This window comes from Papio anubis, chromosome 3 (genome assembly GCF_008728515.1).
Source record: "Papio anubis isolate 15944 chromosome 3, Panubis1.0, whole genome shotgun sequence".
In the NCBI taxonomy this organism is placed as follows: domain Eukaryota; kingdom Metazoa; phylum Chordata; class Mammalia; order Primates; family Cercopithecidae; genus Papio; species Papio anubis.
In genome coordinates this window covers 106,283,720-106,303,957 of record NC_044978.1, presented here as the reverse complement: position 1 = coordinate 106,303,957, position 20,238 = coordinate 106,283,720, and the positions used below count along the sequence as shown (strand labels likewise).

General features: G+C 35.0%; 1 protein-coding gene across 30 annotated transcripts in view; it reads right to left on the bottom strand.

Moving 5' to 3' along the window:
- The window catches only part of ADGRL3 (adhesion G protein-coupled receptor L3), an 864,507-nt gene that overhangs the window by 93,493 nt on the left and 750,776 nt on the right, over positions 1–20,238 (bottom strand). For all 30 annotated transcript variants that reach the window (XM_021939122.2, XM_031664067.1, XM_021939135.2 and 27 more), the window contains 2 exons: positions 6,622–6,831; positions 2,771–2,991 (listed from right to left, as the gene is read on the bottom strand). In XM_021939122.2, the coding sequence (XP_021794814.2) occupies positions 2,771–2,991; positions 6,622–6,831 (431 nt within the window). The remainder of the gene's footprint in view (positions 1–2,770; positions 2,992–6,621; positions 6,832–20,238) is intronic.

Sequence of the window (20,238 nt, the reverse complement as noted above, 5' to 3'; positions counted from 1 at the left end):
GGAACTTCAAGAGAGCAAAATGGAGCTACTTAGCAACAATATTTGAAATACTATAAGGTCACAGATAACTATATTACTCAATTTCGTGGTAGAAAATGCATTGAGAAAAATGTAAAGTCCCATGATCTAGGTGAAATGACTGCTAGGGGCTTTCTTTTTTGTTTCGATGAAAATATTCTAAAATTAGACAGTAGTGATGCGTACATAATACCATGAACATCCTAAAAACAACTGAAGTGTATGCTTTAAAAGACTGAATTTTGTTATATGAATATATCAAAGATATTATTTAAAAAAACAAATAAATCTATATCAATCTAACACCCCTCCCCTAAGATATCTTTAGGGACAACCTCAGATAATGTGTTTTGTTTGTTTGTTTTTTGTGTTTTTTTTGCTAATCCTAGTCTGTATCACAGATGTCACTGGAATCAACAGAAAAAAATCACAGACTTGATTACAATTCACAAAGGTGAGATTAAAAAAATAATAGTTATTGGCATATTTAGACAAATAGTTTTATACAGCCTGTCAGTGTACTCAAGACAAAGACTAGACAAATGGTTTTATACAGCCTGTCACTGTACTCAAGACAAAGACTCAACGTGAATAAGTCTTCTTTTAATTGTAGTGTTGGTGCCTAAAATAGCATAGTTCACATATGCTGTTTTAACTATGCTCCCAATAATTCTGGCGTCCTCTTCTTGTCGTTCCCTTTTTATGAATCCTCACTTCTGAGAAGCAAGCTGTTTTACTGCCAGCATGTTCAGACTGCTGATTGCCGGTGGAAAGTCATGAAATTTGGCTTATTAACTTCTGTACAAATTGAAGTTATCTAACCTCATCTGAGCCTTCACTGCTGCTTGAAAATCTTTTTATTAATATCTAATTGGCTCCTTAGCACATTTTCCATAGTCTTCATTTCAAAGCTTTTCAAATCCGTTCTCTTGACGTGACCTCACCTATTCACTCAATAGAAATCAGCATCTTTTACTTGATGGAAAAGTTCCTCTGCTTCAAAATGTACCTTGCCTGTCCTTTTCTTCACACTCACCTCAAAAAAGTGAGGTCATTTTACAGTTTCAAAAAAAAAAAAAATTCCTAGTTTATTTGAAATAACTTGACTTGGTTTATCTCACATCTGCTACCAACTAACTCTATAACCACAGGCAATGCAATTAATTAATCTAGTATTTTATTTTCTCACCTGTAAAATTAGTGCCATGGACTTTGCAAATTCTAAGACCACTTTTATTAATAAATCAAGAGTTTCCTAATCTTGTGTTGAGTCTTGTGTCATTCTAACCCCCAAGACTTTTCGCTTTTATTTGGCCCATATGTACCATAAGGAATTTTCTCTCTACGAATCTCCTCCTATTAATTTGATTCTTCTCACCCTAGATATGCTTAAGACTTCATATTTAAAATCTTCCTTCATGATTATCACATAAGTTAATATTTTCACTATTTTTCAATCAACTTACTTCCAGGTGTACATAACACTATTACTACTGACTTATCTCTTCACACCTCCCAATTTGACTTCTGCTTCCAGTACTTTGCAAAAATGGCTGTTGCACTACTTGGGAGGCTGAGGCAGGTGGATCACTTGAGCCCAGAAGATCCAGCAGCCCAGGCAACATAGAGACCCCACCTCTTAAAAAAAAAAAAAAAAAAAAAAAAGACTTGTTTTAGAGGTCAAATGGTTTTTTTTGTTTGTTTTTGTTTTTTACTTAAGTTAATTTTGACATAAAACACCACTGATGGTGGTTTTTTGTTTTAGTTTTGTTTTGCTTCTTAGAGATGAGTTCTCACTCTGTCATCCAGGCTGGAGTAAGGTGGCATGGTCACAGTTCTCTGTAATCTCAAAGGCTGGGCTCAGGCGATTCCCCTGCCTCAGCATCCTAAGTAGCCTTATAGACATGCACCACTGTGTCTGGTCACTGATGGTGTTTTGAAACACCATCTTGAGACTTTCTTCTCCCTTGCCTTGAATCTGAACCTCATGGTAATCTTTCTAAGCCTCTGCTTACCTCTTCTTTTTCTCTACTTGTAATTTTTCTCCTGAGGCTATGTTCTAAATATGATTATTCATCAGAGGTCTATCTTGGTTTACTTTCTAATCTTCTCATAAAACTTTGATTTACTCTGGAGATCTCAACTGTTATATGCATGTAGATTACAAACATATTTTTCTCTGAACTCCATGCTAATATGCTTCACATCTTGATAGGTATGTCTTAGCAATTTAAAGCTATGTTGAAAGCAAAATTCATCACTCTACATCAACGTCTACCCAGGAAAAAAGGGGAAAAAACACAGGCTGCCCCTGCTCCTATACTCTTTCTGTTGATGACATAAAAAGGCTTTCCAGTGACTTGAACTGACCTGTCAGGAAGAAGAGAAGCCAGCAATGTCAGGGACTGCACGATCCTATACTAGCACACAGCTCTTCATACAGCTAGTTCTTCCTTTGACTAATGTCTTAATGTTCTGAAGAAAAATAAAATTATGATCTCTTCCTAATTACACAAGGTTATGATGTGGATGTGGAAAAATTATACTGTTTTAAAACAGCATCGTGGTAAGTCTCAAGGTATCTTTTTCTTTTTACATCGTAACCAAAGTATAACCATGGATTGAATTATACACATTTGCTGCTCAGTTTCTTCATTTATTGCTGTGAGGTAATATAAAGACCTTAGCTTCCAAGAAAATCCAACACTTTTATTTCACCTAGATTTAAACAGAAAGAAAACAATAAACTTACACTTTATCTGTTCCATAACTCCTGTAGTCTACTGCAGCTGACACAGCCACAATGAGTGCAGGCATCCCATAGCCGACCAGATAAAAGTATTTCCTACGTGAATGTTCACTCTCAAAAACCTCCACCAGCATGATATAAAGCTGCACCCCCTCCAGGAACATCCAAGTGAAGGCAGCCAAGAAGAAGAAATGTAAGAGGGCAGCGAAAACAGCACAGGCAATCTAGGAAAAGGAATAAATGATTTAGTCAAATCACTACCACATGGGATACTGGTCAACTGCCATAAAACCAAATTAAATATTTACCGAAACTGCATTACAATAGGTCTGCAAAATAATCATCTAGGGAGGATTCTTAAAACACAGATATTAAAACTAACATACTTAAATATAATCTACCTTTGAAAATGGCCTTTAACATTAATAATGGCTTATGGATGATAGCATATCATCAGAATAAAAAAAAATACTTAGGAAAAATTCTAATAAGAGTCTATGAATAACTATTCCTGAGAGATGAGCATGAATATTTTAAAATAGATTTTAAGAATTTTTTCTCTTGGCCATATTCATGAGTTAGAGTTAGAGTTAGAACATACTAACTGAGTAAGTTCTTCAATAGTCAATGAAAGAGAAACATTAAAACTAAGGGGAAAATTAAATAGTGTAGTTAATTGCAGTCTTTTCATGATGAGATTATTACTGTTTGTTTGTTTCATGATGAAATTTATTAGTAATTGTTTATTTCTCCCTGCCTGGTATCAAAAAGGATTTAAGGTGGTGGTGGAAAATTCATGGTGAACACGAATAAAAATGGATCTACTTAAATGTTCCCAAACTGCTTTCTTTCTTTGATTTTTTTGTTATTGTACTAAATATTGGTTTAGACGAGCTTGGTCAAAAAAGGCAGCCAGTTCTCATTTTTGTATATTTTCTAAAGTACCACAATTTTCAGCTGACCAACTATCAATTTCTTACCCTTATGTCAGTTCCTGAATTCTCATTTCTTTGAGTTCTTGTTCCTTATAGGAAGCCCTGATTAAAATCTATAACTGCTACTGGAAAAGGGCAACAAACTTACAGAAGTTATCAGAGTAATAGAAATTCATTGGTGAGTATAATCTCTATGAAATGAGACAAAAGGGCAGGTGAAATTTTGGGTTACAAAGATGACAATGAAGGAGAGATCAGGAAGTCTTACATCTGAGGAGCTAGAAAGAAAGCTGGTCCTAAACACTACGTGGAGTGCAGAAAAGGACACCTCGCTAGCAAGGAGAGTAAAGACAAGTTTTGCTGAGCTGCACTCTACCCATGTTTTTCATATCAATCATTGTTCTCTATATTACTTGTTAGAAATGAGTTTTGTGTAGTCTGCAATATTTGGCGAAGTTTTTCATACCATAAGTAACATCAGGAAACAAAAATAAGAATAAGGTTTCTAAATGAAAAGAAATCACACAGCATTTGAATTGCAAGCTAACAAGAGAATAAAATGATATATTCTTGGAAAATAACACAATTTTCCATTTCTTGCTTTTTTTGAGTTGGAACTTCAACTATTAATTTTTGTTATCATAAGGCTTTACTTTTTTGGGGAAAGAAATGTGTACTTTGATTGCTTATTCATAGGTATGCATTTATGGGGAAAGCTGTCACATTAGTATATGATACCCAATTAAAAATATAATCACCATAATTGTACCCTTTACAGTCATTAATCATGAATGTGTAATCACAAACATGAATCCAACTGCATTTTTATTGTAAAGTACTCCATACATATGGACACATACCAGAAAACAGCATTAAGTAAGCGAACTATTTATTATGCTCAAAGTCTTCTACAAAATGAAACTTTTCTGCTCATTTGCAATTTTACTCATGATAAAAAACTTGTATCATGTGCATAAATCTTAAGTAAACTGAAACTGGCTCACAAAAATTATAAGTGGGCATAAAGTCTGTGTAATATTAAGATACTGTCTATTATTTACATTTTCTGTTTGGTTTTACCAACAGTTGACTAGTGCTGTTCTTTTTTTTTCTTTTCTTTCCCTTTTTCTCTTCCTCCTTTCCTTGATACGAGTAAATGTAGGGTGCAATAACGTGTAAGGTTAGCACTTAAAGACATGACCAGAACTCATCCAAATATAAAGTGCCAAACAAAAATTGGGAAGAGTTTACATATACTAAAAATGATTTGCAGGTTGTACTATTTTCCAAAATACATCAATTAGAAAAACTTATTTTAGACCTGCAGATTTTAATATAATATTGGCTATTTTTAAGGCATATTACAAACTTTAAAACATTATTCTATTAATTGGAAAAAAAGATATTCTTTCATTTTCTAAATAATTTTACCAAAGTTTCCTCAATATTGAGCCCTGTGGTTAAAACAAAAGAAAAAAAATGACAATATGTAGTTCCTTAGAAAAACAAGTTTATGAAATAATTTCTGAAGAAATGTACATCTCCTTCATTGCTAATGGGAACACAAAATGGTACAGCCACTTTGGAAGACAATTTGTCAGTTTCTTTAAAGCTAAATATACTCTTACCATGTGATCCACAAATTGTGCTCCCTGGTTTCACCCAAAGGAGTTAAAAACAGGTCCACACAAAAACCTGCATACAAATGTTTATAGCAGCTATCTTTGTAATTGACAAAAGCATAACTGACATCTTGGAAGTAATATCTCATCAGACAATGAGATACTATTTAGCACTAAAAAGAAATAAGCTATCAAGTCACAAAAATGCAAGGAGGAAATTCAAATATATATGACAATTTGAGAGAAGCCAAGTCCAGGCATGGTGCTTCACATCTGTAATCCCAGCACTTTGGGAGGCTGAGACAGGTGGGTCGATTGAGTCCAGGATTTTGAGATCAGCTTGAACAACATGGTCAAACCCTGTCTACTAAAAATACAAAAAATTAGCTGGGCATGGTGGCAAATGCCTGTAGTCCCAGCTACTCCAGAGGCTGTGGTGGGAGGATCGCTTGAGCCTGGGAGGTGGAGATTGCAGTGAGCCAGGATCATACCACTGCACTCCGGCTTGAGTGACAGAGTGAGACTTTGTGTCAAAAAAAAAAAGAAAGAAAAATGAAAGAAAGAAAGAAAGAAAAGAAAGAAAGAAAGAAAGAGAGAGAGAGAGAAAGGAAGGAAGGAAGGAAGGAAGGAAGGAAGGAAGGAAGGAAGGAAGGGAGGGAAGGAAGGAAAGAAAGAGAGAGACCAATCTGAAAAAGCTACATACTAAATGATTCCAATCATATGACATTCTGAAAAGTCAAAACAATGGAGATAGTAAAAAAGAAAAATAGTGGTTACCAGAGATTAGTGGGAAAGGAGAGATTAAACAGAGGAAGCACAGAGGATTTTCAAGGCAGTGAAAAAAACTCAAACCCAGAGAATGTACAATACCTAGAGTGAAACCTAAGGTAAACTATGGAATTTGGGCGATAATGATGTGTTGATGTAGGTTCATCTGTTGTCACAAGTGTATCTCTCTGGTGGGGGATGTTAATAATGAAGGACACTATGCATGTGTAGGAGCAGGGAATAGATGGGAAATGTCTGTAGCTTCTGCTCAATTTTGCTGTAAAGCAATAACTGCTCTAAAAAACAAAAGTCTATTTAAAAATGAAATATACACCTTATTCATAAAGTTTGCGGCTTATTTATGATGATGGGATATGAAAAATGAAAAACTGAGTAAGGCCTGAAAATTAGTATCTATCTTAGATGACTAGAAGAAATGATACTTTCAAACTAAGTAGTTTTAGTATTGGCAGTACTGAAAAGCTGGAAGTGGAAAAATTCTTCACTGGTATCAATGTAGGTTGCTTACTGGTTGGTCAGTTCGGTTGATCCCAATCAGGAAGAGCAGCTCTGCTACAAAGAGACTGATGCAAAGGTTCTTGTGGATGGTGTTACGGTCACTCTGGAGCCCGCGGAAAAAGCAAAATGTGAAGATGCAAATCAGGAGACAAACAAGCGACAGCAAAATTCCAACCCACGTGATCACATCCAGAAGGAGGTCATGGACCGCATCACTGTGCTGGAAACACAACGAAAAAGCCATAAGTTGCGCTTATGCATAACCAATTACAAAGTTTTATAAGGGCCTGGATTCAGAAAGCATGATAGTAATAATGCACAAAATACCCTCTATACCCACAACGAATAAAGTAACTTAATGATTTGGGTTTTCTCTTCCACAGATAGAGCATTTTATCTTTTCTGTGAGGTGTAAATCAGTTTGATATTCAGAGATGCCAATAGTGTTTGCTTCTTTCTCAGCTACAAACATTTTCAGAATATAAGTAGTTAAAGCAGACCGACTTAATTCTGGCCAAAGATTTCGAGGTAAAACATTTTATTTTTTTAAATTTGTATCATTTCTTTGGACTAATTTTCAGACCATCTCCACTAGGAAACACTATTTAAAATTTTAAGCTTTATACTTGGGGAAGTTGTATCTCAACTAATTTTTGAATCATCTAAGGATTTTTAAAATTAAAAATGCAATTCCTTTGTCCTATAAATGTTGTATCATAATTTCCAAGGTTGTGTTATGTAAGTATGTATTTTCATAAAGATCCCCAGGGAATTCTGATGAATAGCCACACATGTGTACCATTTATTTTTGGGAAGATCTAAAAGAATGAGGATATTCATTGGATTTATATTCATATTGAATGGCTTAGAGACATCAGCAAGTTTGATCTTTGAAATATTTTGCATGAATAGAGCCTCTTATACATTGACAGAAAATAAATATTCAGAATTGCTATACTAAAGTGGCATATAGCAGACAATAGAGCTAAGAAACAAGAAAAAGTTCGTGAACTGTACTGAAACATCATGTTTTGGTTCTATTAAAATAGTAGGGGAAGCTCTGTGTCTGCCATGTTCCTTGGTTGTCAATTACTTCATTTCTGTCCTTGTTTTAAGATTCAGAACTCTTATTTCCACCTTGAGATATTTTGTCCCTACCCTAAAAAAACTTCTGTGAAACTTTAGAATTTATAGAGGCCCAACAAATAAGTATATCAAGATGTTGAGAAAAGTTGAGAAATTGTCTATGACTGTCAATTCTTTTCCTTCAAGGTTTTTTGAAGAGCCCTAAATACCTACATCTATCAGTAGCAGAATGGATAAATGATTGGGTAAAAGGTTAATTTGTACAATGATATTTTAAAGAGTAGTAGAAAATCAGTGTACTATATTTAAAGTCACAAACATGGATAATACACAAAAATCTAATATATTTTTTTTTTTTTAAAAGCAAGCATCAAAAGGATCTACACACTATGACAGCATTTTTGTAAAATTTTAAAAGATGAAAATCAGGCCGGGCACAGTGGCTCATGCCTGTAATCCCAGCACTTTGGGAGGCCAAGGCGGGTGGATCATGAGGTCAGGAGATCAAGACCATCCTGGCTAACATGGTGAAACCCCATCTCTACTAAAAATACAAAAAATTGACCAAGCGTGGTGGCGGGCGCCTGTAGTCCCAGCTACTCGGGAGGCTGAGGCAGGAGAATAGGGTTAACCCAGGAGGCAGAGCTTGCAGTGAGCCAAGATCGTGCCACTGCACTCCAGCCTGGGTGACAGAGCGAGACTCTGTCAAAAAACAAAACAAAAAAAGATGAAAAATCAACGGCATTGACTTTTATGAATATACGTAAAATTGGTAAAAGTATAAACATTACATGGAAAAATCCTGACAACAAAGAGTTGTCTTTCTAAGTGATGCCTTTTTGAGCTATATAGATCATACACACTGACTTTTGTTTTAGGATGGAAGTCGTCACATTTAGTTAGCTTCCACACTAAGCCCAATTTTAACCTATATAAATGTTCAGGTTTTTCAAATACTGCATGTTCTCACGTATAATCAGGAGCTAAACACTGAGTATTCATGGACATAAAGATGGCCACAATAGAAACTTGGAGCTACCAGAGGTGGGAGGTAGGGAGGGGGGCAATGGTAGAAAACCTATTGGGCACTATGTTCACTCAATACCTGGGTAATGGTATCATTCGTATCCCAAACTTTAGCATCACAGAATACACTGATGTAACAAACCTGCCCATGTACCCGATGAATCTAAAATAAATGTTGAAAAAAATGGATTTTAAATGAGGACATTTGAAAAACATATATCCAGATTTTCTTCTTCTTTTTTTTAACTTCATCCTTTCAAAAATTTTTCTGGATGTGGAAATTCTTAGAAGTGAGCCACCATGCTGTAATCTGAATCATAGCATTCCTCATACTGCCAGATATGACTTCACAGTTGTTATTTGATAAAGACCTCCACTAGAATACTGTCAATGAAACAGTTTCGAAATATTCCTGCATACCTCTTGATATATTTCTCAGAAGGAGCTCAGGTCATGAAAGAAAACCACATGAAATTTTGCTTTAACTGCTTTGTTCTCTGGGGGATACTACCAAAGCAGTGCTGGGTCTGCGGTAGCTTAAATTACTTTTAGTGTTTGAGAATGGAGAGTGGTTAGTGCTACCTGGTTCCCTGAATAGACAGCTATTTGCTCTCTTCTTTGATTCAAAGGAAAGATGCTGTGATTTGAGAATCAAGTACCAACGTTTAGCACAGCAGTCTTTCATAATGGAAAAATGGCAGGCATAACACCCTCTCAAATGTATCCAAAAGACCTAAAACACCCTTTTGAAAAAAAAAGAAAAAAAAAAAAAAAAGAACAAGAACAAGCAAAAATGATAAGAAACCAAAGAACTCCCACTTTTATCTGGGTAGATGCATTATTAGAAATTTATTTATTTTACTCAGTGCCTTAGTAGGCTCTTCAAAAACTACATGCAGAGTTACTAAGAGAAGAATATCAGATCTTGAAATGTCAGTAGCAAAAATTTGTAGCACTCAAATATAGAACAAACAAGTCTAGTCAATAAGTCACCTTTTAGTTATGACTATTTAGCCAGGAAAACATCAACACCAACCACCTATATGTCCATGATACTGGGAGGGCAGCACTCATCAAAGACAACTCAATACTTGAATTTTACCAGTAACATGAACAGGAAAGAACAATGGTGTATTAGTCCATTCTCACGCTGCTGATAAAGACATACACAAGACTGGGTTTATAAAGAAAAGAGGTTTAACGGACTCACAGTTCCACTTGCAGGCCTCACAATCATGGCAGAAGGTGAAGGGGGAGCAAGACACGTCTTACAACGCAGCAGGCAAGAGGAAGTTTGTGCAGGGGAACTCCCATTTATAAAACCATCAGATCTCATCAGACTTAATCACTACCATGAGAAGGGTATGGGGGAACCACCCTCATTATTCAATTATCTCCACCTGGCCCCACCCTTGACACATGGGGATTATTGCAATTTAAGGTGGTATTTGGGTTGGGACACAGTCAAACCATATCAAGTGGACACTGAATGTAAATAACAGATGTAAATATGAAAAGCCTTGTTTATAATTAATAGTCTGCCATAATAGAACTTCTAGGAAGGAGGTCCATGCATGGAAAAAAGCAAACTCCTTTCAAGAGGACAACCCCTTGAATTAAACTCCTAGGTATAGTTGTACCAATGTGATAATGGCACAAGGATTCCTTTCTGAGATTACATGTTTGTGAACACTACATAACTCAATCACCTATAAGACAAACTATATACCATTATGTGCCTTGAGAGCAGGCATTATATCAATTTTATTAATATTACATCCTGGCACCTAGTACTGTGCTTAACATTAAAACAATCTATAAAAATATTTGGTTTTGAATGATTATATTCCCACTTCTATTAGGCCAAATGCCTTAGAGCTGAACCCTCTCATATCAGTACAGCTTTAGCACCCATTTAATCTCCACTTGGATATTTAATAAGATATCAAATATTATATGTCCAAAACAGCTCCTGATCTTATCCTATTCTGCCCTCCTGGCTTCAATCTGCTCTTCCTTCTGTTTTCCTCATTTTAGCAAATAGCAACTTCATTCTTGAAAATGTTTTGGTCAAAAACTCAGGAATTATATTGACTCCTTTATTTCCTTCACACACTACATTTAATCCAACAGGAAATCTTATAGGTCTTACCCACTAAGCCTGCCAGGTTCTTATCTCAACTGTACCAACTTGATTGGAGCCATCTGATTTTTTATGAAGAGCCTCTTAATTGATTCTTAACTGATCTCCCTACTTTGGCCCTAATCCCACTTCTCTCTATATTTAGCAGAGCAGAGAGATTCTTTTTATATATAAGTCATACAACATCGCTCCTCTAATCAAAGCCTCCAATGGCTCCCACTCAATGAAAATAAAACTGAGTCTTTACAAAAGACTTACATAGCCCTAATAACTGCACCCCTGTGACATCATTTCCTATTCTTCCCTTCCTTCAGTTCATTCCACTTCCATTGGCCTGCTCTGTTCTTTGAATGGGTGAGAGATATTCCAGTCCCATGGCCTTTGCATCTGATGCTCCTTTGGCCTGGAATACTCTTCCAAAAGATATCTGCATGGCTTACTTGCCACCCTCCTTTTACTATTTATTCAAATGTCACCTTCCCACAGAGGGTTTTTTCTGAGTTTTCCTATCTAAAATTACAGACCCGTTTTCCGTATTCTGACTCTCTCTATTGCTTTTCTTGTATTATTTTCACCTTACTCCTTATCACTTATGTAAACTATATATTTTAATAAGTTTTTCTACTTATTTTCTGTGCCCTTCCCAAGCAGAAAGAAAGCTCAAAGAGAGTAAGTTGTTTCATCTCTTCTGATTACCACTCCTCCAGGTCCTGGAGAAATAGGTGGTATACAGTAGCTGCACAATTAACGCATTGATTGAATAAATGACCTCTCTTTAATCATCCCTCTCTTCTACAATGGATTTTTATTCAAACTACAAGTTGTATCATGCTGCCCACTAAACAGTCCTTGGGACTCTTCCTCTTAAATCATCAGCTCTAAAATGTTGAGTAAAAGATAAAGAAAATTAGAGCTAGAAAATAAGAAGGTTGTTACATCATAATACCTTAAGATATCCTATAATGTGAAGGTGTCAAACAATTACAAAAATGAAGACAAAAGTACAGATGTAAGTAAGAGGTATCTTGAGTAATTCTTGGAGTCTAAAGCCTTGAATTTAATCTTGTCACTTCAATTTAATCATTGTTACTTTTAACAAAGTACTTAATCTGTTCGAGTATCAGAAGTCTTATCCACATAGCAGTAAAATAACCGAGGCTTCAGGATACTGTGATAAGTAATTCACATAATATATGAAAGTAAGAAAGCGAGTATTTCTTTCCTTTTTTAAATCTGAATGTATTCTGAATTTTTTCATGTTCAATAGCAATTTTCATTTAAATAATAAAAAGCCTATATAAATGATATAGGGAGGATCAGAAAAATAATAACTATAACAATAATAAATGTTAATGTTATTTTAACTAAGAACACCAAAAAATATTCCAATCAAGTATGAGTTATCTAATTTCACTTTATAACATTTCCAGCTTAGTTATTATTAATATTTGTGGTAGTTATAAATGAAGACTATAAAAATGCCTATAGCAGCCAGGCGTGGTGGCTTATTCCTATAATCCCAGACTTTGGGAGGCCGAGGCAGGCGGACTGCTTTGAGTCCAGGAAATCAGGACTAGCCTGGGCAACGTGCTGAAATTCCGTCTCTACAAAAATTACCAAAATTAGATGGATAGGGTGGAGGGTGCCTGTAGTCACAGCTACTCAGGAAGCTGAGGTGAGAGGATGGCTTGTGCCCAAGAGTTGGAGGTTTCAGTGAGCCAAGACCACACCACTGCACTCCAGCCTGGGTGACAGACCCAGATCCTGTCTGGGAGAAAATAAAACAAAAAACGTCCAAAGCAGATGAAGACAGCAGATTTTAACTTTTGAATCTGAATTACATCTTGATTACTGTACAATTGCACTTATGACTTTTAAATGATAAAACAAGAAAAACACTAATTCATCTGTATATTTTTCCTTAGGTTAGAACAAAAAGACAAATAAAGTAGCAAACAAAGAATGACACTAAAAAATTTTGTCAGGGTCTGTACCACAGACCAGTGTAATTTTTGCAAGGAACTCTTGGAAAACTCATTAAAAAATAACAATAAACAAAAATATCAAAGACTTCAAGGAAATTAGCTTCTTAAGGGAAGATAAGGAGATGTGAGAGAAAAATCAGAGGAGAATGACAGAATTATTCCTCAGAAGATAGTTTCAGAAAATTCAATGAATCTATCATCTCTAGAAAGAAATTTTTATATAAAAAATAATTGTTTTTCAGGCTTTCTATGAAGTTTCTATTCATATTCAAAAGGCCAAATATTTTGTAAAACCTACATGAAGCTTCTGATTTTCCTTTTATTTTTGTCTTACCTAATCTGCTTTGTCTTTGTCACTGAGCACTCACATACCTCGAAAGGGGAGTGATGGGAAGAAAGGATGGCTTACATAATTATTGTCACTTGTGAGAGTGACTCTGTCCATGTAAACCCCTCCAATATACCATGAGGTACATTTAATGATACTAAGACCAAATTTCTGGAACAGGGAAATGTGACTTTTGCCTTATGATTTAAAAGAAAACAATAATCTTAGTACACGAAGACTTTATGTGAAACTGTTGATATTTCTAACTTTATTGTCAAAAAAGCAAGTCAGCAAATGAGATAGACAGATCTTAAAATAGTTTTCATTTTTAACTATGTAAGTGTTTCCAGATGGGATACAAACTATACAAATTAATTGTGAACGCTCCTCGATAGTTCTTTTTCCTTCTTTTTTGAAAAAAATAATTTTAGAGAGCTGCATTTTTCAGACTGTTTGAACAATCACCCTGTAATAATTATCAACTGCTTGCCAATAATTATCAAGAACCTGTTTTACTTTTTGCATAATAATGCATTATTTTAATGTTGAGCTGGATTTGGTAAAGCAGAATAATATGAGTTTAAAATTGCCTCTTCAACATATCGTGTTCTGAAATATTTGTAATATAGCTGAGTTTCTTTTTTTAATGAAAATGTATGAGTGTTCACCTTACCACTAACATATCCATGAGCATAAAACATTGATTTGAATCGTAAATTAAACTGAAGCCAGCAGGATTCCAAAAAGCCTATTTTCAGATAAATGTGGCATGAACTCTGTGAAAAAAATTCCTGGCATTGATCTAACTGTTAAGAACCAGGTCATCAGACACAGAGGTCACCTCACAAGCTCTTGGGAAAGTGAAGGGATTAATGGTCTGAAGAAATTAGGATTTCCTTTGCAGAACATACCATAGTTGGGTAACCCAGTAAGAAGGACAATGTGATTATATTTCTTACTTCTTTTTAGGTCAATTAACTGAAACAACCTACCAACAACATTCAAGTTTGTATCAAATTGAAAACCAGTCTAAGTATTTTCATGCTTTAATTGGTAAAAGAGAAACACTAGCAAGTGTGTGCTCTTAAGAGCATACAACATTCATATACAATTATCCTTTGGACTCAATGGAACTTCTTTAGCAAAATTTCTGGCTTCAGAAGCATACTTATTGTGATGAGCACACTGTAAGTTATTGGTGATCTTCTTGCTTTGAATTAAAAAAAAAGCCAAACAAACAACAACAACAAAAAAAACCACATTTGGTGTACTAGATTTGCAACTACCATAACAAATGAAAGAAAACAGCTGAAATTGTTAAAGGAAATGGAATGATCAATCAATAGAAAGAAAATAATTTAAGAGTGTCTGGGATGGGGATGAAGGTAGGAAATGAAGCTAGGCAGATGGAAAAATTTTATCCTTAGCATTTCTGAGTTAAATAAAGTGGCTAATAATGATAGCAGTAATAACTAACACATAATTTTCAAAATGTCTGATTCTATTAGAAGAGCTTATTTATTTTCTTAAGGTACTCATTTTCATTCTATAAAACACTGTGATGTGATACTATTATTATCTCCAACTTACAGATGAAGAAACTGAAGCAAAGAGTATACAGAATTTATCCACAATCATTCTACTAGTATGCGGTAGAGACAGAATTAATGATAGGGCAACCAACTGCCCAGGTTTGCTCAGTACTGTCTTGGTTTTAGCAGTAAATTTTTGTTTTCTGGGAAAGCCTTCTCCAAGACATAAAAAGCCTCAGATTTCAGAGATGGATGCAGAACGTTGAAAGAAATCTACAAAATCCACAGGACCACTTAGAAATTGGAGGCTGAATGCCACAGTATTTTTAGTGTTGAATGGATGAAGCATCAATTAACTCATTTTTCTTAATGGTGCCTTCAAGTTTTCTCCTGACTACTGAAGTTGGTAATGAAGATTTGTGATCCCAATACCAGTTCATCCATTGTTGCATTACTCTAGATGATGTGATTGAATATTTAACCCACACGCATTGTGATCCTGAGCTCCTCTTTGATTTTGCCTGTGAATTAACTGTAGTGATTTGTGTCAAGATTGTGCTACTTTAATCCCTATATTGTGAATATCGTGACCACATTTTCCTACAGTTCAGTGATGAAAATGAGTATGACTATAACACCAAAGCTAGCATGACAATACTGACAAAAAAAAATCTAAACAATTGTGTTACTTTAAAAATAACATAGAAGGATGCATGGATCTAGAATAGGGAGAAAATCAAAACAGAGTAGTGTACAATAAACAGAAATAAATTTGAGACTAGACAGAAGGTGATGTGAATACACCTGTAGAGCCTAGATCTCAGAAGACTAGGATGAGACAGGCAAGTTTTTGTAAGTCAATCAAAACCATTTTTTATCTCCTCTCAACGCCCCCCCCCCAAAAAAAATCAATGCTCTTTTGAAAATGGAATAAGAATAAACATGCATTATCATTTTGTTCTCTTGATTGCTCAACACACCTGAGTACAGTTTTTTTTCTGATTCAAACGTTGCAACTAAAAACGTTCCTGAGGGTAAACAAAAGAGGAAATTTTGAGGACCAATATATTGACTCCTTAGAGTGTAGAGCTGATTTTGTCAGATCTTTTTAATGATCATGGTGCTACAAAATATCAAATGATATGTTGAATCATGTAGCAAAACCATGCTCCCTCTAGCTCTTGGAATTTTGAATTCTAAAATGGAGTTTCAAATCATCTCCTGGAATTCTGTGAAGATTTTAATGAAATTTCAGATGACATAAAAGATGTTGCATCTTGTCCAAATTTAACGTAGACTCTACTCATTTATCTGCATATTTGACAGACTGTGCAAATGTAAATGTTGGAAAATTCCATTCAGCCCATAAATGTCTTATAAGAGAAAATGAACAGTTCTTACCTATTAAATGTCCTGTACATCTTTATACAATATTAATAAAAAGGTATGTGGTTTGCTTAGCTATGATATTGTGGTTTTATAATGAAATTTTTTGGTCACTTTTCAGTTTCCTCAAAATGTGCAGAGCACTTAATGAGCTTTTTGACTTTCTGGAAATGGAAGAAAATATGTACTTTGAGACATATGCCGACAAGATGCCCATCACTGTGGCTGGCCATAAAAATATGTTAAAATATTGGCCTTCTGTAAAATTATATTTTCAAAGCATGGAACAAAAAGAATGTCTCTCTTTGATTTTTAAATACATGACAGATGAGAACAAAGAAAAAGATTACCATGACACAGAAATGTAAATGATGTTTCTCTAAAACTGTTTAATGATCTCTAAAGAAGATGTAAGAAACCTAGAAAAAGATGAACTGACTCTACTTGAGTTGTTTGAAGTTCTGTGTAGTTTAGGACAAAAAGCCATAGAGGGAAAAAAGGACTCATTTTTAAGATTTAAGACTGTTTTCAAAAAATGTCACTGGAAAAGGGCAGTCAAGTTAAACAAGAATTTCTCACTTATTTACTAAAGCTGTAACTTGTTTAGAATCTGCTCTGGTTTGAATATGGCCCCCAAAGTTCTTAAGTTGGAAACTTAATCCTCAATGCAACTGTGTTCAGAGGTAGGAATTTTAAGACGTGATTAGTTTATGAGGGCTCTGCCCTAATGAATGGATTAATATTGTTATAATGGGAGTGGGCGAGTTCGGCCTTCTCTTTCTCTCTTGCCCTCTTTAGCATCCCTGTTCTCTTGCCCTCTGCCTTCTGCCAGATTCTGGTGGCATGCTCTTGGACTTCATAGCCTCCAGAACTTTAAGAAATAAATTTCTATTCTTTATAAATTAACCAGTGTGTGGTATTCTGTGATAGCAACACAAAGTAGACTAAAACAGCATCCAATCTCTATTTCATAAGGTAAAAAACTATGTGCTTTACAACTATTAATCCTGATAGTGTTTTAATTTATGTTGACATCCAACATACTTCTAAGTGTTTAAAACTGATGGACATTTTGGACATAGAGAACATATATGATGAATTCATAGATGCAAACGACCTGATTGAAAGGCAGCTGGTCTACCAAAACAAGCATGTAGATACAAAGTGGATGGGCATTTTGCAGAGCTGGGAACTAATTCCTACAAGTCTGAAAAGCTATTTAGTAAAGCTATGCAGTAAAATCGAAGGTATTCCATGTTCAAACCTTTTTTTTGAGAGGATATTTGGTTTGATGTTATCACATTGGACTGACACAAGAAATCAACGTAATATGGGCTTAATGAGGGCAGAACAGAACTATGACTCAAAGTAAATTTTAGTTTTGACTGTATTCATTTTTACCTCTATTAAAAAGAAAAGAAAGGAAAGGCAAATATAAACATGCCATAGTTATTTTATTAAATAAAGGTAATATATATTTACTTACTACATTGTATCTACCTTTTAAAAAATTCTTATATTTACTTAAAAATGCACAATAATACAGCCTCAAAATTTAAATATCCAGTGAAGACTTAAAAAACATTAAAATAAATGTCTGAATCAGAAGACAGAAACATTAAAAAAATTAATACATTGTTTCATACTATTGGCCCTACTATGAACTAGCATTAAAGTACTATTAATTTTCATTGTTAAATAGTAATAACACACACGTGAATAATTATTTATGGTGTACTAAGCATATTTTTGGTCTTGCAGTGCTATCTCCCGTTGGCTCTCTAAAAACTTGGTCACCCTAACTGGTAGCTAAATATTCCATGTTTTCAGCAACATCATTAACAGTGGGAAGGTCCACAAATGCTTGCTATATTTCCTTCCATGACCAAACATAGGTGGCCCTAGATTTACAGTAGTTTGACTGATGATTTTTTGACTTTACAACAGGTGTATGAGCACATAACCCCGTCACAGATTGAGGAACATCTGTATACTAAGCCCCTAGAACAGGAAAGAGCAAGGTTTACATGGGTAAAAATGTCTTGACTATCCTTTGAATATAATGATTAAACCCAGATATCTTGTTAAAACAGAGTTTTCTGGGCTCATTTCTAGCTCTAAATTTTCTTATTCTCTGATAAAATGGATAACTTCTGTTTGTTTTCATTCACACACACACACACACACACACACACACACATACACACACACACACAACCCCCTTTTGAAAGTACTTCTTAAAGGGGTTGGTTGATGTGGAGTGGAGTAGAGCAGCTGAAGAGTAAGGAAAAGTAATTATAGAAATACCAGACATGAGTTAACCTGATATGTATACTTTTATCACTTTATCATTCTCACAGAGTCATTACCTTTAGCTTGTATGAAAAGAGAAATTTACCACAGTGAGAAATAAAATTTTGAATTATAGATGAACAGAATTAGAATTAAAGGAGAAGGTAATTTTTTATATCTAGATTATAAAAACCATGTAATAGACATTGATAAGGCAAGAAACATTCAATAAAATTTTGGTAGATTAATTCTAAGAATATTTATTGGGTACCTATTATGTGCCAGGTACCGAACAAAACAGAATATAAATATAAATATAAATATAAATATGTACATGTGCACATACACACAGCCATGTCATTTTTATTTCATTTTCGTTTTGTTTTCTTAGCTACAGCAATTTCAGAAAAAAAAAAGAATATTTATTAGGCTCTGTTTTTTACATTCTGATGAATAAATGCATTGCATTTTAAGCAGAATGCGGGTCTTCCAGATATTCTAGAGACAATTATCCCACAGGCTTAGTGACAACAATGTGAGATAATACAAAATTCAAAAAATAATTAACATCTTAAAAGTTTCATGAATTGGATTTTTAAATTAGCAAGTAACTATAGGAGATTTTTAAATATTATTTACATTGCAATGATACACAGAGTAAACTCGCAATCCCTTGAATTGTACATATCAAGATAGGCAAAATGGTTTAGGTTAGCCATATTTTTATTCCAATGCTTTTTTTTTTTTTTCCTTTCTGTGAGATGAAGTCTCGCTCTGTCGCCCAGGCTGGAGTGCAGTGGCGCCATCTTGGCTCACTGCAAGCTCCGCCTCCCGGGTTCACGCCATTCTCCTGCCTCAGCCTCCCGAGTAGCTGGGACTACAGGCACCCACCACCTCACCCGGCTAGTTTTTTTTTTTGTATTTTTAGTAGAGATGGGGTTTCACCGTGTTAGCCAGGATGGTCTCGATCTCCTGACCTCATGATCCACCTGCCTCAGCCTCCCAAAGTGCTGGGATTATAGGCGTGAGCCACCGCGCCCGGCCTCAAATGCTTTTAAAATCTTGTTTATACAATTTGTCATGATTGTCTATCTTATAAAGCTATATAAATAACTATTCTGGAAAACCTAGCCTAATTCTAGTAGTTTTCTAACTTTATCACTTTATTTACTAGAAATAGCCAAATGAAATAGGCCAGAAAAAGGCCAGGTACAGTGGCTCACGCCCATAATCCTAGCCCTTTGGGAGGCCAAGACGGGCGGATTGCTTGAGCCCAGGAATTCAAGACCAGCCTGGGCAACATGGCAAATCCCCATCTCAACAAAAAATACAAAAATTAGCTGGGCGTGGTGGTGGGTGCTTGTAGTCCCAGCTACTTGGGAGGCTGAGGTGGGAGGGTCACCCAAGCCTGGGTCAAGGCTGTGGTGAACCATGATCATGCCACTGTACTCCAGCCTGAGTGAAAGAGTGAGATCCCATCCAAAAATCTAATAAGCCAGAAGAAAAGAAAAATGATTACAGAAATGTTGCCATGTTAAAGTAAAATTTTGTGATCTGGAACAAATATAGTTAATAAACACCTCAACTAGTTCTTACCAGGGACAGTATACACAATTGAAAATATTTTTAGGATATTAGGATGGAAAGGTTTGTAGGTATCTTCTGCTTCGTTGATCGATTATGCTTAAGCATGAATAAATTGGATGATTAGAACCATTATATTTAAATTATTTTTAAATAATAATTCCTTCAGTTAAACAATGCTAAAATCATTTCACTAATGAAGAAGAAACCGAATCAATAAAAAAGATTATTTATTTTTAGTACTGATTTATGATTGTACTTAAAA